Source organism: Squalius cephalus (assembly GCF_949319135.1).
Source record: "Squalius cephalus genome assembly, chromosome: 9".
Classification (NCBI taxonomy): Eukaryota; Metazoa; Chordata; class Actinopteri; order Cypriniformes; family Leuciscidae; genus Squalius; species Squalius cephalus.
Window position 1 is genome coordinate 5,510,130 of NC_137130.1, and position 15,868 is coordinate 5,525,997.

General features: G+C 35.3%; 2 protein-coding genes across 4 annotated transcripts in view; one reads left to right on the forward strand and one right to left on the reverse strand.

Annotated features, from left to right (window-relative positions):
* On the forward strand, positions 1–6,627 carry klhl41a (kelch-like family member 41a). The gene is made up of 6 exons (XM_079880477.1): positions 1–1,175; positions 2,650–2,807; positions 2,884–2,991; positions 3,079–3,264; positions 5,116–5,262; positions 6,126–6,627. The coding sequence occupies exons 1-6, from the start codon at positions 81–83 to the stop codon at positions 6,235–6,237; spliced, it is 1,806 nt and encodes a 601-aa protein (XP_079736603.1). The 5' UTR covers positions 1–80; the 3' UTR covers positions 6,238–6,627.
* Positions 6,599–15,868, reverse strand: part of fastkd1 (FAST kinase domains 1) — a 17,231-nt gene continuing 7,961 nt past the window's right edge. For all 3 annotated transcript variants that reach the window (XM_079880474.1, XM_079880476.1, XM_079880475.1), the window contains exons 8-15: positions 15,194–15,680; positions 12,693–12,807; positions 12,476–12,604; positions 9,753–9,884; positions 8,891–9,004; positions 7,642–7,786; positions 7,020–7,134; positions 6,599–6,943 (exon numbers count right to left, since the gene is read on the reverse strand). In XM_079880474.1, the coding sequence (XP_079736600.1) occupies positions 6,851–6,943; positions 7,020–7,134; positions 7,642–7,786; positions 8,891–9,004; positions 9,753–9,884; positions 12,476–12,604; positions 12,693–12,807; positions 15,194–15,680 (1,330 nt within the window). In that variant the 3' untranslated portion in view covers positions 6,599–6,850. The remainder of the gene's footprint in view (positions 6,944–7,019; positions 7,135–7,641; positions 7,787–8,890; positions 9,005–9,752; positions 9,885–12,475; positions 12,605–12,692; positions 12,808–15,193; positions 15,681–15,868) is intronic.

The window sequence follows — 15,868 nt, forward strand, 5'->3', positions numbered from 1 at the left end:
GTGTTATTTCAGCCTCTTACACTTGAGACGGCAAGACGAGAGGAAGTACCGCATCCTCTTCGAGACCTGCAAGCTTTGAGATGGAACCAATGAGAATAAAGGATGACCTGAGGCTCTTTCAGAGCACTCTTCTCCAGGATGGGTTAAAGGAACTTCTGAAGGAGAACAAGTTTGTGGATTGTTTTCTAAAGGTTGGAGATCGGAGTCTTCCCTGCCACAAACTCATAATGGCAGCGTGCAGCCCGTACTTCCGAGAGCTGTACTTCACTGAGGACGGGGTTGAGAAGAAAGACTCCAGCAAGGAAGTAGTGCTGGAGAACGTGGATCCTGCCATTATGGAAATGATTGTGCACTATCTCTACTCTGCAGACATCGAAATCACAGATGATAACGTGCAAGACATCTTCGCAGTCGCCAACAGGTTTCAGATCCCATCCGTTTTCACCATTTGCGTCAACTATCTACAAAACAAGCTGTCTTTGGGAAACTGCTTGGCCATCTTCAGAATGGGACTGGTTTTGGACTGCCCACGGCTCGCTGTGTCCGCTAGGGACTTCATAGCGGAGCGTTTTGAGACTTTGTCCAAGGATGAGGACTTTCTTGAGTTCACCGGTCCCGAGCTGTTCGCCATCATCGGGTGCGATTCTCTGAACGTGGAAAAAGAAGAGGTCGTGTACGAGCTCTTGATGAAATGGGTCCGGAAGAACAAGGAGACCCGGGCAATAGCTTTGGGAGATGCCTTCGAGCACATCCGCTTCCGACTTCTGCCGGAGAAATACTTCAAGGAGAAAGTGGAAAAGGATGACATCGTCAAGGCCGACCCTGAGCTCCTCAAGAAGCTGAAGATCGTCAATGAGGCTTTTGCTGGAAAACTTCCAAAAATGAAGGAGGGCGCGAAAGGCGAAGGAGAAGAAGGGGAAAATAAATTGCCCGGTTATCTGAATGACAGCAAGCGGTTGGGGATGTTCACCAGGGATCTCATACTGATGATAAATGACACGGCGGCCGTGGCCTATGATGCTAATGAAAACGAATGCTTCCTAGCAGCGATGGCAGAGCAGATCCCGCGAAACCACGTTAGCATTACGTCTAAGAAGAACCTGCTCTACGTTGTGGGAGGGCTGTTTGTGGATGAGGAAGACGAGGATTCACCACTGCAGAGCTATTTCTATCAGGTTAAGACACTCATTTATTGTATAATAGTCGTTTCACAACTGTCTCGTTCTAGTTGTAACAATAATGAAGGTATCTTGCAGGAAATCTAGTTTTTATTTTTTTTACACACAATCAAGAAGAATCGAGATGGGAGTTAGAACTGCTTTTAACCCCGGGTACTTACAAACTCACAGAATATGCACAGGCTCGCCTCATTATATATAAAACATTATATAATATTCATGCAACCATATTAAATATTCATATTCATCAGAGGAAGACCAATAAGAATGTTATTTATCCAATATATATTTTCTGGCCGAATTTTAATAATAATTTTATCCCAGGATTTACAAATGTAGTGCGCAAAATCTATGAAACAATATATATATATATATATATATATATATATATATATATATATATATATTATATATATATAATTTTATAAATGTATATATTTGAATTTATTTTATTTTCATATATTCCAGTTTCATTTTTACGGAAGCGTATTGCATTCACTTGAGGAAAAAAAATCGACTCTGTTTTTCTGAATTAACGAGTTAATTATCTCAGAATTACAAGATGATTTTTCATGGAAAAAAAGTTTTTGCTCTGTTTTTCTGAATTAATGACTTAATTATCTCAGAATTACGAGATCATTTTTCATCAATAAAAAGTTTTTGCTCTGTTTTTCTGAATTAATGACTTAATTATCTCAGAATTATGAGATAATTTTTCATAAAAAAATATTTTATTCTGTTTTTCTGAATTAACGAGTTAATTATCTCAGAATTACGAGATCATTTTTCATGAATAAAAGTTTTTGCTCTGTTTTTCTGAATTATTGAGTTAATTATCTCAGAATTATGAGATAATTAAGTCATTAATTCAGAAAAACAGAGCAAATTTTTTAAAATTAAAAATGATCTCATAATTCTGAGATAATTAACTCGTTAATTCAGAAAAACAGAATAAAATATTTTTTTCATGAAAAATTATCTCGTAATTCTGAGATAATTAACTCATTAATTCAGAAAAACAGAGTAGATTTTTTTCCCTCAAGTGAATGCAATACGCTTCCGTACATTTTAGCTAAAGTTTTAGTATTTTTTTTTTATGTCTATAGTTTAGTATTAGTTATTTCAGTACATCAAGTTAAACTAAAATGAAAATGAGAAATGTTGCCTTAATATTTTATTTGATTTTGTTATTGTTTATTTTATTTCAAAAAACAAAAAAAGGTTTTAGTTTTAGTTCAGAATGACTCTGGATTAACATTTTCTAGTGTGAAAATCCCATTTTTGTGTTCTATAGTGGTTTGGAATGACATGAGGGTTAGTAAATGATGTAACGGTGAACTATTCATTCAATTGCGTGACTTTATATTTCTAGGAATTGGAATTAGGTGGAAAGGCGTTATGTGTCACCAGGGAGAATAGAATGGAAATTATTTACATTTGTAAGTCATTTTAAATCATCCATTTTCTTCAGCTGGACACTCATTCTCCAAACTGGATTGCCCTGCCACCGATGCCATCGCCCAGGTGTCTGTTCGCCATGGGCGAGTTTGAAAACTTCTTGTTTGCAGTTGCTGGTAAAGACCTGCAGACCAGCGAGTCTCTGGACTCAGTGCTGTGTTATGATGTTGAGTAAGTACAACATCTTCTACATTTTCTGCTTCATGCATAAACCAAAAAACGAATTATATTTCGCTGTTCTCGGCAGTAAGATGAAGTGGCTGGAGACCAAAAAACTGCCCTTAAGAATCCACGGTCACAGTGTGATCTCACAGAACGGACTGGTGTACTGCATAGGAGGAAAGACGGATGAAAAGTAAGTCAAATTTGAGTTAAGATGAGCTTAAATACAAAATAAAAGCCTGAGATAAAGTGTCATTGCTTGTTTTGATCTCTGGAATAGTAAAACCATCAACAAGATGTTTGTGTACAACCACAAGAAGTCCGAATGGAAAGAGCTGGCAGCCATGAAGACACCCAGGTCCATGTTTGGAGTGGCCGTCCACAAAGGAAAGATCATTGTGGTTGGAGGAGTCAATGAAGATGGCCTTTTAGCCTCTTGTGAAGCGTATGACTTTTCAACAAACAAGTACGTATTAATAGTTGTTTTTATTGATATTTAATCCTGAAACACATTTTTAAAAAGGCTTAAAGATGCACTAAATTAAAGCTAAAGTTAGCCAGTGCTCAGTGAAGGATTAAAAGTTAGCTTGCAATTTTTTTTCATCTATATTTTGAAATACTGACATTATCTGTAAACCCTAACGCTCAAAATAATGAATTGGTTTGAGTAGGACAAACTTAAATTAAACTAATTAGTTCAGTCAAATTAACTTTTATGAGTATTTAGCACTTTCTTTTTCTTTAAAGTTCACAGAACTGATATATTTTAAGTAAACTGAACTGTTTCATTGTTTTGAGTTTTATGAAATTATTTATTTTAATTTAAACAAACTTAAGTTTAACTGAAACGGCTGGGATGTCTATTTCCCAGCATGCTTTGCCGATGGCACTTGAATGGGAGAGTAAATGCTAAAATTAAGTGTAATATAATGTTTGTTTTTTTGTGCAAGATTAATGTTAAGTGGGAGATTAAGTATTGATTAATGTTTTGTTCTGCTAATTTAGAAGAATTTCTGTTAATGTTGGTTTTAGGATAGTTACCATCATGGTGACGAGTGGTGCATGCGTCTTGATTTGAGAGCAAATAAAAATTTTATATTGTTGCACTCATGCAGCAAGTGCTGTATAACATACTATTGTTAGCATGATAACATAATAGTATGTTAACAAACTAGCCTGTTAAAACTATAAGTTAATACTAAGGAAAGTGTTCACATTGAGATTACATGAAGGTTTTAAGTTAAATGTATGAAATAGTGTACTCTGATTTTAATTGTTCTTAACTTGAAATGTTTAAGTACAAACTTAAAATCTGCCAGTTCTGCTTACTTAAACTTTGAATTTCAAAACTTAAAAAAATTGAGGCAATCGATTGCCTTAAATTTTTTGAGTTCTGCTAACTTATTCGGGTTTACAGTCATAACATTTAACACCTCAAAACATTACAGAATTCTGCAAATCTATTGATAACACTTTCTGATTTGAGCCATTGTTTTCCCTCCAAAATAAAGTCACTTCCTGGAGGATGATGTGGAACTGGCTTTTGTTAAAGTGATATTACATCGATTGACAGGATTGAAAAATAAAATCCCAGCCAACAATTTTTGGTTTCGAGAACGTTCCCTGAATGTTAGTTTTTGGTTCCCAAAACGTAATTTTTTTTTAAGGGTTGTTTTTGGGCTAGAAAGGAAAGTTTTCTTAACAGAAATAGAACGTTAGTTTCTGGTTACTTGACATTACTTTAATGTTCTCCTAACGTTATTCTAACGTTCTCAGGTATTCCCCTAATCTCTTTACTCCGATATCATTACCTCGCTGTAACCTTATTTAACGGGTATTAAATAATAACCTAAAAATAACCATTAGGGGACGTTCTGTATAAGTTATTTTTAGGTTTTTTAAAAATAACCCTCCTGTGATGTTCTGGGAACATTATTTTGTGTTTGCCCAAAAAAAAAAAAAAAAAAAACACTAAAAAGAACATTCCTAGAACGTTATTATTTGGTTCTCAAAAAAATAAAATAAAAAGCGAAACCAAACGGGAACCAAATACTAACATTAGGGGAACGTTCTGTTTGCTGGGATTAGAGGGCAAACCTATAAAATGGTCACCAATTAAAACAATATTTCCAAGAAAACATGTTTTATTTGAAAAAAAAAAAAAATTATTAAAGAGGTGAATAACAATAACAAAAATGAGTAGTTAAATTATTTAAAAGGTTTGAGATATTGTGGCATTTATCTTATGGGATATAGCAGATGTTATCCTCTACAAATCTATCAGAATCAGTTAAAACCATGTTGTTTTCCCCAATAGATGGGAGGCGTTCCCTGAGTTTTCTCAGGAGAGAAGCTCTGTGAATGTGGTCAGTTCTGCCGGAGTGCTGTACGTGGTGGGTGGATTCACTGTGAAGGAGAACGATGACAAACAGTGCATCCCGTCAGAAATCACAGACATCTGGCAGTAAGTGTTCTTCTGACACACATCTCATCTTTAAAGGAACAGTTCACCCAAAGAATGCGCGTACGGCCGTTGCCAGAAGCTGGCGATTATAGTTGAATTAAACCCATTGCTTCTCTTCGCATTTATTAACCCACTGGAGTCGTATAGATTTATTTTATGATGGATGCTGTTTTTGGAGCTTCAAAAACTTGTGTGCTATTCAATGCCATTACAAAGCTGGGAAGATACAGGATATTATTTATTATAATAATAACTCTGATTGTGTTCGTCTGAAAGAATAAAGTCATATACAGCTAGTTGGGATAATTTTCACTTTTGAGTGAACTATTCCTTTAAGCCTTCCTTCATACTGTTCAAAAGTTTGGGTTCAGCAAGATTTTGTTTTCTCTTTTATTCAACAAGTACACACTGAATTGATCAAAAGTGACAGTAAAGATATTTATAATGCTACAAAAGATTTCTAATTCGAATAAATAGTGTTCTTTTGAAAGTTCTATTCAAATTAATTGTATCCTGTTTTCCACAAAATTAAGCAGCACAACATTGACAATAATCAGATATGTTTCTTGAGCAGCAAATCATCATATTAGAATGATTTCTGAAGGATCATGTGACACTGAAGACTGGAGTAATGATGCTGAAAATTCAGCTTTGATCACAGATATAAATGAGATTTTAAAAGATATTCAAATAGAAAATAGCCTTGGTGAGCATAATAAATGACCCCCAAACTTTTAAACGGTACTGTAAAATGTTTAAAATCACAAAAATTATGATTTAATTAAACAAGTTTATTTAAACTTTTATCTGGTAATGAATCATTCTAACTGGGACTAAATCTAAAACCGCTCTTTTTTTGACAGGTATGAGGAGGACAAGAAACAGTGGGCTGGAATGATACAGGAGATGCGATATGCTGCCGGCGCCTCTTGTGTTTCTATGAGACTAAATTCAGCAAAGATGCCTAAACTTTAAAAACATCATCACTGTCATTGATTGTATCCAATAACAAACTGTAACTATATTTTAAAGTAGCATAAACCACACAAAACTTATAGTCCCCTACTCACATACAGTGAAAACATGGCTTGCCGGAAAATTGTCAATGGCAGGGAAAGAGTTAATGCACATTCCCAGTCTTTATATGTTTTAATCAAAATGTAACAAAATGTTCCTTTTAGGCTGACATTACAAATCATCCATCACTCTTCATAACGGAGGTAAAATGGTAGCAAATGGTATTTCATGTTGACCTTCAACATAAAAATGACCTATGATTTATATTAATGTTGGGTTCTGTTGTAAATGTGGTGAAGTTGAGGAAAACATCGGATGTCAAAATTAAATTTACTTTATTTTTTTCCATATACATCTCTTTTATATAAAATGCATAATAAATACACATTTAAAGGCAAACAGGTAAGCATTTCTACTTTGTTAATGAAAATAGTGACATGGAGTCATTTAGAAAAAAATGAGCAATTCATATAACTTTGCAGTGCTATCTTGCAGCTCTAATGAAGGATAACCTGAAGTACAATCCATAGTGTCTCCCGCTGATTGCACAACATCCAGTTTAGATAATGTCTCAGGGCAACTCTGTAAATATCTTCTTCCTCAGATATTCTTTCCATGCCTCTTCTGTGGAAAGCTCCATTGAGTTCCATTCAAAGTGGGGAATCTGTAGAAATGCATATTATCAGCTAAAACACACTTTTATCAAGTATGTGTGTCAAATATTATATCTTTCTACTGACCTGTAATACTTGATATCCTAAAATCTCAAGATGTCTTTTCTTCATCATGGCCTCCCCTTTCATGTGCCGGGAATTTTTGCAGAAGGATTTGGAGTCCAAGAAATCCAAGGCAATGCTAGACGGATGAAGGAGCAGGGAGAATTATATGTGACCCTGGACCATAAAACCAGTCACATGTCCATTTGTGGCAATAGCCAACAATACATTGTATGGGTCAAAATTATCGATTTTTCTTTTACGCCAAAAATCATTAGGATATTAAGATCATGTTCCATGAAGATATTTAGTAAATTTCCTACCGTAAATATATAAAACATTTATTTTTGTGAGTGAATGCAGCACAATCGTGCACATAAATGGACAACTTTAAAGGAGATTTTCTCAATGTTTAGATTTTTTTGCACCCTCAGATTCCAGATTTTCAATAGTTGTATCTCGGCCAAATATTGTCTTATCCTAACAAACCACACATCAATGGAAAGCTTATTTATTCAGCTTTCATATGATGTATACAGTACATCTCAATTTAAAAAAATTGACCCATGTGACTGGTTTTGTGGTCGAGGGTCACATATTCCGTCTGAATATTACGTGTAGTTTTGCACATTGAAGCATAACATACCGGCGAGCTCCTGGCGGCAGCTCCGTCCTCTCTATGTCTGCCGACACAGACTGCCAGTGAACGTTTCCGTTCTCGCTGACCTGCAGCCGACTCGGCTCGCTGTACGGTACCGGCTGAAGATGACGATCCAGGACAAGTTCAAAATCTGATGACAAAAACATGACAGTTTTCATGAGCCTACAGAGACAGCAATGCTGTATCTAGGACTGTCATCCTGTACCACTGTATGTCTGCAAATGTTTTTTAGTCAATGACATATTACAATGGATCGGAGAGTAAATCAATTCAACTCATAGTATTTAATGGTACATAACACCCCACAACTAGACAAATCATACTGACAGGTAAAATACTGACAAGATAATGCTTAAGCATGGAAATAACATGGATAACATATATATATATATATATATATATATATATATATATATATATATATATATATATATATATATATATATATATATAAGATAGATAGATAGATAGATAACAATAAAAAAAAAATATATATATATATATATATATATATAAAATAAAACATAACATTTTATAACATAAAACAGAATGAAATATAAAATAAAAAATGTAAATAAAAAACGTTTTTCAGTTAAAATAGATGTTGGACCTTAAACCTTTATATTCATAAAAGCCAAAAGCAATGCCCGGATTTGTTTCAATTAAAGTTAAATTAAACCATCAAAGGATGGGGAAAATATTTTATATTTTTAAAATATTTTAAATATGAGACAAAGAACAAAATACTAAACTTGGTTAAGGTACAATCTGACAAAAAATATATTTGGTAGAAAAGGATAACTAACTACAGCTACAGGTTTTATTTTTAGCCACAAAAAACCCCATAGAAAAACAAAAAGCTCACAGGAAAAAGCATTCATAATCAGTTATTAATATTCTATTGGTTCTCTCTTGTTTTTGAATGTGTTCATAATTACTGTGTATGACAACCTAGCCAAATATTAACTCTGCAATTTGGCACGTTTCATTGCGTTATTATTACAAATCAAACAATTGACCCCAAGGACAACTACTCAATATGCTTACAAAATCTGCAACAATTTCTTAATACTATCTGAATAAAGGGTGAAGATGTCAATTGTATTGAGCAGATATTGATATATATATATATACACACACACACACATACTGTATATATATATATATATATATCAACAATGTTAGGAATAAATAATGTGGACTATTTTACTTGTAACGCTAGTTTAAAACTCACCGACAGTATAGAAGTATGGAGTCAGCACTCCGACTTTAGCACAGTTGATCCCACCCAGGACGTCTCCGAGCATCTTATGGATCTGCTGCTGAATTGGACTAATGGAGCTGTTGGCTGCAGTCAGAAAAACATTCTTCAATTATTTGAAAAATGTAGTTCTTACATTAAACATTTCAATCTATTTGACTACAATTATGCTTTCTTAAAAAAAAAAAAAAAAAAAAAAAAAAAAGGTTATTTCAAAGTACATAAATATTGATATATACACTGTTCAAAGGTTTGGGGTCAGTACATTTTTTTAAAAAGAAATTAATATTTGTTTCCAGCAAGGAAGCATTAAACTGCATCATGGTTTACACAAAAAATATGAAGCAGTTTTTAACATTAGTAATTATCAGAAATGTTTCTTGAGCAGCAAATCATCCTATTAGAATGATTTCTGAAGACACTGAAGACTAGAGTAGAGATGCTGATAATTCAGCTTTGCATCGCAGGAATAAATTATATTTTAAAATATATTAAAATAGAAAACAGTTATTTTCAATTGTAATAATATTTTACAATATTACTGTTTTTCCTGTATTTTTGATCAAATAAATGCAGCCTTGGTAAACATAAGAGATTTATTTAAAAAATATATATTTTTAAATCTTACTGACCCCAAACTTTTGAACAGTAGTGTACAAATCTTATCAAATGGTTAAAATTATTGAAATAATTATTTTATCTACATGGAACAGCCATTATTAATATTAATGTGTACAAAGCACAAATGCTTTCAGACAAGAACTGCTCTCCAATTCTAGCATTTCTACAATCCAATTCTAGTCCGGATCTCCAGATGGATCTCCGGTGTGCTCACCTCTCTTCTGCAGCCGTTTACAGTAGCGCTCATGAAACCAGGGCACCTGGAACTCAGGACACTCCAGACACACGGCCCGATTCAGCTCCATGAGACGCAGACGTATGCGCATGTTCAGAGCATCCGGCAAAGCTGTCAGCAGCGGGGAAAAACACACACACTTGTAAAGTTTCATGAGTGACAACCACATTTAAATACGGGAGTCCCCTAAGCTATCGTTCTGTGTGTGTATTAGGCAGACGGTAAACATATTCCAACCATTAGTTTTCAGTACAGGTCTTTCGGTTTGGTACGCGTGTGTTGTTTTAAAGGGATAGTTCGGCCAAAAATGATATTAAACCCATGATTTGCTCACCCTCAAGCCACTCGAGATGCATATGTCAATCATTTTTCAGACGAACACATTTTCAGTTATTTTAGAAAATGTCTTAGATCTTTCAGTGGTTATAATGTCAAGTTATGGGGTCCACCTCCTTCAAGTCCCAAAAATGTGCATGCATCCTTCACAAAAGTAATCCATCCGGCTCCAGGGGGATAAACGAAGGCCTTCTGAGGGTAATCTGTGCGGTTTTGTCGTAACAACGGTCCGGTGTCGTGCCGAATTTTGACTCCTGCTAAATTATTACCCCCCTAGTATTGGTAGGTTTAGGATTAGTTGTGGGGGTGGGGTTAGGATTAGGCAATCAGGTCTGACTTCAACAAGGGGGGTAATAATTTGGCAGGGAGTCGAAATTCGGCACAACACCGGCAATGGCCTACGTCATACACCGGCATCCATCTCCCGTGAACGTGCGAGTCGACCGTTGCCGGAAGCCAGTTATTTTCATTTATAAAGTTTTAAATATGTATATTTTTATGACAAAACCGCACGGATTACCCTCAGAAGGCCTTCGTTTATCCCCCTGGAGCCGGATGGATTACTTTTGGAGCCGGATGGTCTACAACCTCCCTGTCTCTCTCTTGAAACCAACACGGAAGTGAATTAAACGGCAATTCATCATCTGGCCACTTGAGGCTGGGTGCAGAAGTGAGTCAAATCTGCATCTCCCCCATGTTAAAATGCCCAACTTTACAGCAGAAAAAAACGCGTTTACAGCCTGGAGCAAAAAGTGGCTTTGGTCTATATAGCTTATTTTTCCCTTCATGACAACTGTGAGGGGGGTGAATTTTTCAATATCGTTTCAATATCGGGGTCAATATCGTTTATATCAGTAATCTTTGATGTTGTGAACACAGGTTGTTCATATCACAGCTCAGACAGAGCCGTTGAGCTCGGGAAAGCAGCAGTTTCCTCCTAATCTCCAACTGTGTTTTCTACTAATTTCCGCCATATGGCTTTAAAATACAGCCTTCTGTGCAGAATTCAAATGAGACGTTTTCTGGTCCGTGCCGACTCGCGCATACGATCCGCTCTGTGCTGCCGTGTCTCTGGACCAGAGCAGACTGTGTGTGCGCTGCGGAGGTTCACATGACACTAACGTGAAACCAGACTTCATTCGCCCCAATGGAAAGCATATTTACACTGTCTGAATCGTTCCCTATCCCCTATATAGTGCACTATGTGCCATTCACCATGTAGAAAATAGTAAATGTGTGAACAAGTGACCGATTTTAACCGCAGCTTCAGCGTCTATTTATAATGTAAGGCGGCGGGACGCACTAGATTCTAGAGAGCATTTGATTGGACAGAAAATCTGATGAGAAGCTGAAGTGCAGAGTGATGATTTCATCCAAATCATTGATCCATATTGGCAGAAGTGAGAGATTGTACGTTTTGAATGCTTATATCTCCTAAATGTGAATTTTGTCATTGTTTTGGAGCACACAAACTCATAGATAACAGTAAAACTAACATATTCATACTAAAAGCCAAAAAACTTTCATTTTGATTTCATGGGAAGGGAACCCTAATGATAAAAAAAAAACATGGTTTGTTTTCCCCCCTGCTGGACTGAAAATGTATCGAACCATGACTTCAAAACCGACTTATGTACCGAACCATCATTTTCTTGTACCGTTACACCCATACTGTGTACGGAACACTGAGGCCGGTTTCACAAAGATAGACTTTGACTATGGCTTAGATATAGTAGATAGTCAGACTTCAGATAGACATCTAAATCAGACCGTTGCACAAAGCACTTAAAGACTCTGACTATCTTAAGTAGGACTACAATGCAATGCATTCTGGGTAAAATAAGACACTTTTCAAAACAAAAAACATGGCGGATCGAGTAAGCGCATTCAATCGCTCTGTGCAGTTTACCACAGCGGAAAATATGTGTTTGTTGGAGGAGTATAACAGTTACAAGGACATTTTACATGGGAAATTTAGCGGAGAATGTAGTAACAAGAAGAAATGAGCCATTTTCCCTTTTCTTTTGGCTGTTTGTAATGTAACTGATTGTTACTGCTGGTTGCCAAGGTAACAGAGTCTTAGACCTAAGTTAGCCTGGGGGTAAGGTGTCTAATTTTGGTCTAAATTAAGTCAGTCTTTATTTTTGTGAAACAGTCTAACTTGTATTAAAATAGTCTACATGAGCAAATTTTAGACTTGTCTAACACTATAGACCGGTCTAAAATAGCTTTGTGAAACCGGCCCCTGGACTCACTCCCAACACTGTTTTGTGGGAGTGGCCAAATATGCAGATGTCTCTTTCAGACCTTCAAGATACATTAATCATATAATTGTTTACATTATATAATCTCAAAAATACACATACTTTCCAGATGGGCATCCAACTTTGCAAGAAAGTCCACGTTGAAGATCTCTCTGATCACTTCCTCAGGGAAATAATCAGCCATAGCCAGTGCGTACGCCAAGAGAACCAGCAGGTGAGGGTCAAAGGAACCTGTTTCAAATCAGCAGGAACAGGTTCGAATTTGTGTCTTAAAGTTTAGAAACAACTCATTTATTGATGCACAGCGGAAGGATCTTACTAATATATGGAGTGAAATGTCGAATGCAGGCATCAAAAAACTCCTCCACCATCGGTGGGTCATAATTTAGCACAGCAAAAGGCAGCAAAGTGGCGTATGTTGCAGAGTAATGAATCTGTTTGGAAGAGACAGACATACACTTGTTTTATAACAGATGGTTCTGATGTATTTTGCATATTAATAACAAGAGAAAATGTTTCTTGAGCAACAAATCAGCATTTGATTTCTGAAGGATCATGTAACACTGAAGACTGGAGGAATGATGCTGAATAAATTACATTTTAAAATATATTAAAATTGTAATAATATATCAAAATATTAGCATTTTTACTGTGTTTTTGATCAAATAAATGCAGCCGTGGTGAACATAAGGGACTTCTTTCAAAAACGTTTTGAAAAAATCATACCGACCCCAAACTTTTGTACAGCAGTTTATGTATATCATCAAATGACTAATGAAAATATTGAAATAATATTTTTCGCTATATTTTGTGTGGTAAACAATGGCTTCAAAAGAAACATTTAATGGCTTAACAACCTCAGAGCTCATTGCAGATCTGTCCTGAAATCTTTATATGTTATATGTATTTTTCTCTATGGGGGAAATTAATGATATTTCTGAAGAACACTGTACAAAATAAATTTTCAGCACCAGAAATTTGAATAATACTTACATTTGGTGACATCTGTTGTTATTGTTAACTAAAACTATAAAAAATAATTTTAGTTAATTGAAATAAAGCTGACATAAAATAAAATATAAACAATAGATGAAAAACTTAAACTTTTAAACTTTTCAGAAAACTACAAAAATACATAAACAATACTAAAACAAAATTATTAAATAATAATAAATAATAATAATTAATAATAAATCAACTTATACACTGGCGGTCAAAAGTTTGAAATAACGATTTTTTTATGTTTTTCAAAAATGTCTCTTAAGTTCACCAAAGCTGCATTTACTGATCGAAATACAGTAAAAAGAGTAATATTGTGAAATATTACAATTTAAAATAACTTTTCTGTTTTAAAATAATTTAACTATTAACTATAATTTAACTATTATAACTATTAAAAATCCTTTTAGTTAATTGAAATAAAGCTGAAATAAAATATAAACAATAGATGAAAATATTAATATATACTAATAATACATAAACAATACTAAAACAAAATTATAAAAAAAAAAAATAATTATTAACCATATATACATTCTATAAGTTAACCTCATATAACCTTAATAATAAATCTACTCATACACACTGGTGTCAAAAGTTTGGAATAATGATTTCTTTATGTTTTTCAAAAATGTCTCTTAAGTTCACCAAAAATGCATTTACTTGATCGAAATACAGTAAAACAGTAATATTGTGAAATATTATTACAATTTAAAATAACTGTTTTCTGTTTTAAAATAATTTAAAAGGTAATTTATTCTTCTGGTGCAAAGCTGAATTTTCAGCATCATTACTCCAGTCTTCAGTGTCACATGATCCTTCAGAAATCATTTTAATATGCGGATTCGCTACTCAAGAAACATTTCTTATTATTATCAATGTTGAAAACAGTTGTGGAGCTTAAAATGTTAGTGGAAACCGTGATACACTACCATTTAATAGATTGGGGTAAAAAAAATGTGTTTTTTTTTTTTCAAAAACTTTTTTTCAACAAGAGAGCATTAAAGGAGAACTCCGGTCAATTTTAACATTGAGCTCATTTTTTTGTACATTTGGAGTGCTGTCAATACAGAGAACAACGACAAAAATCGGTGTTGCCTACACCGTGTTATCCTCTTTTTAAAATTTGCACCCTGTTGACTTCAATGGGGCAAGTTTTAAACCTGCTTTTATCCTCTTAACATCCTTGATGTGTCATTACAAGTGCACAGGTCATGTGAGTGATTCCTTCAGAGTGAACACGGGTCAATCTGACTGCAGTAGATGTGAAAGATATGAATAAAAATGATGTTTATTCAGCCAGCGCACATACCTGTATTTACATCCTGTTTTCGGTCGAAGTCCACAGTAGTCGATTGTCGAGTTCACGCGCATGATCATAGGTACTAAACCAATGCGTGTGAACTCGACAATCGAGTGGACTTACTATGGACTTTGACCGAAAACAGGATGTAAATACAGGTATGAGCGCTGGCTAAATAAATATCATTTTTATTAATATCTTTCACATCTACTGCAGTCAGATTGACCCGTGTTCACTCTGAAGGAATCACTCACATGACCTGTGCACTTGTAATGACACATCAAGGATGTAAAGAGGCTAAAAGCAGGTTTAAAACTTGCCCCATTGAAGTCAACAGGGTGCAAATTTTAAAAAGAGGATAACACGGTGTAGGCAACACCGATTTTTGTCGTTGTTCTCTGTATTGACAGCACTCCAAATGTACAAAAAAATGAGCTCAATGTTAAAATTGACCGGAGTTCTCCTTTAAATTGATTCAAGTGAAAATGCATTCAAACACCACTTGAAATGACTCCCACCTTGTCTATATTTCCAATCGTCACACTAGCGATACGGTCCAGCAGCGCGGCACAGAAGTAGTTAGTCCTGGTCAGGTAAACGGCCACCTCATGCACATTAGTCCAGGATATCTGGTGAAGCAGTCTCTGCAAGGTGACCATAGACTCCTCCAGCAGCATCTCATCAAACCACTCCCCCGACAAGTACTTCACTTCCTCCAGCACCACATCCACATGCTCCAGCTTGTGCAGCCGCTCGTGCGCGCAGCGGTTCAGGGTCTGCAGCAGGCGGACGTACTTGCTGGGGGTGTTGTGCTGGTACGAGGGGTCGTTGCGAATCCACTTGGCGACGACGATGGCGTAAGTGTTGAGGTTGTTTAGGTTGCACTGCGGGAGCACGGCTTCCACACGGGAAAGGACGCCCTCGTCGAGATGCCGAGAAGGAAGCATGGACAGAACCCTAGTTAGCATGGTCACCTCGTACGGGTACACACTGCCCTGCTGGAAACTAGGAGTGACAATCAAAGACAGAAAAACAATATTGGTTAAATGTGTTAAATAAGATCATTTAATTGTGTTAACCCTTTATATTAATATTAAATGATGCATTAACTAAAATTAAGTAACAATGAGCAATATTACTTAATAGTAAAACGTTTTTTTTTTTATATTAGCTAATAAAATACAATTGTTCAA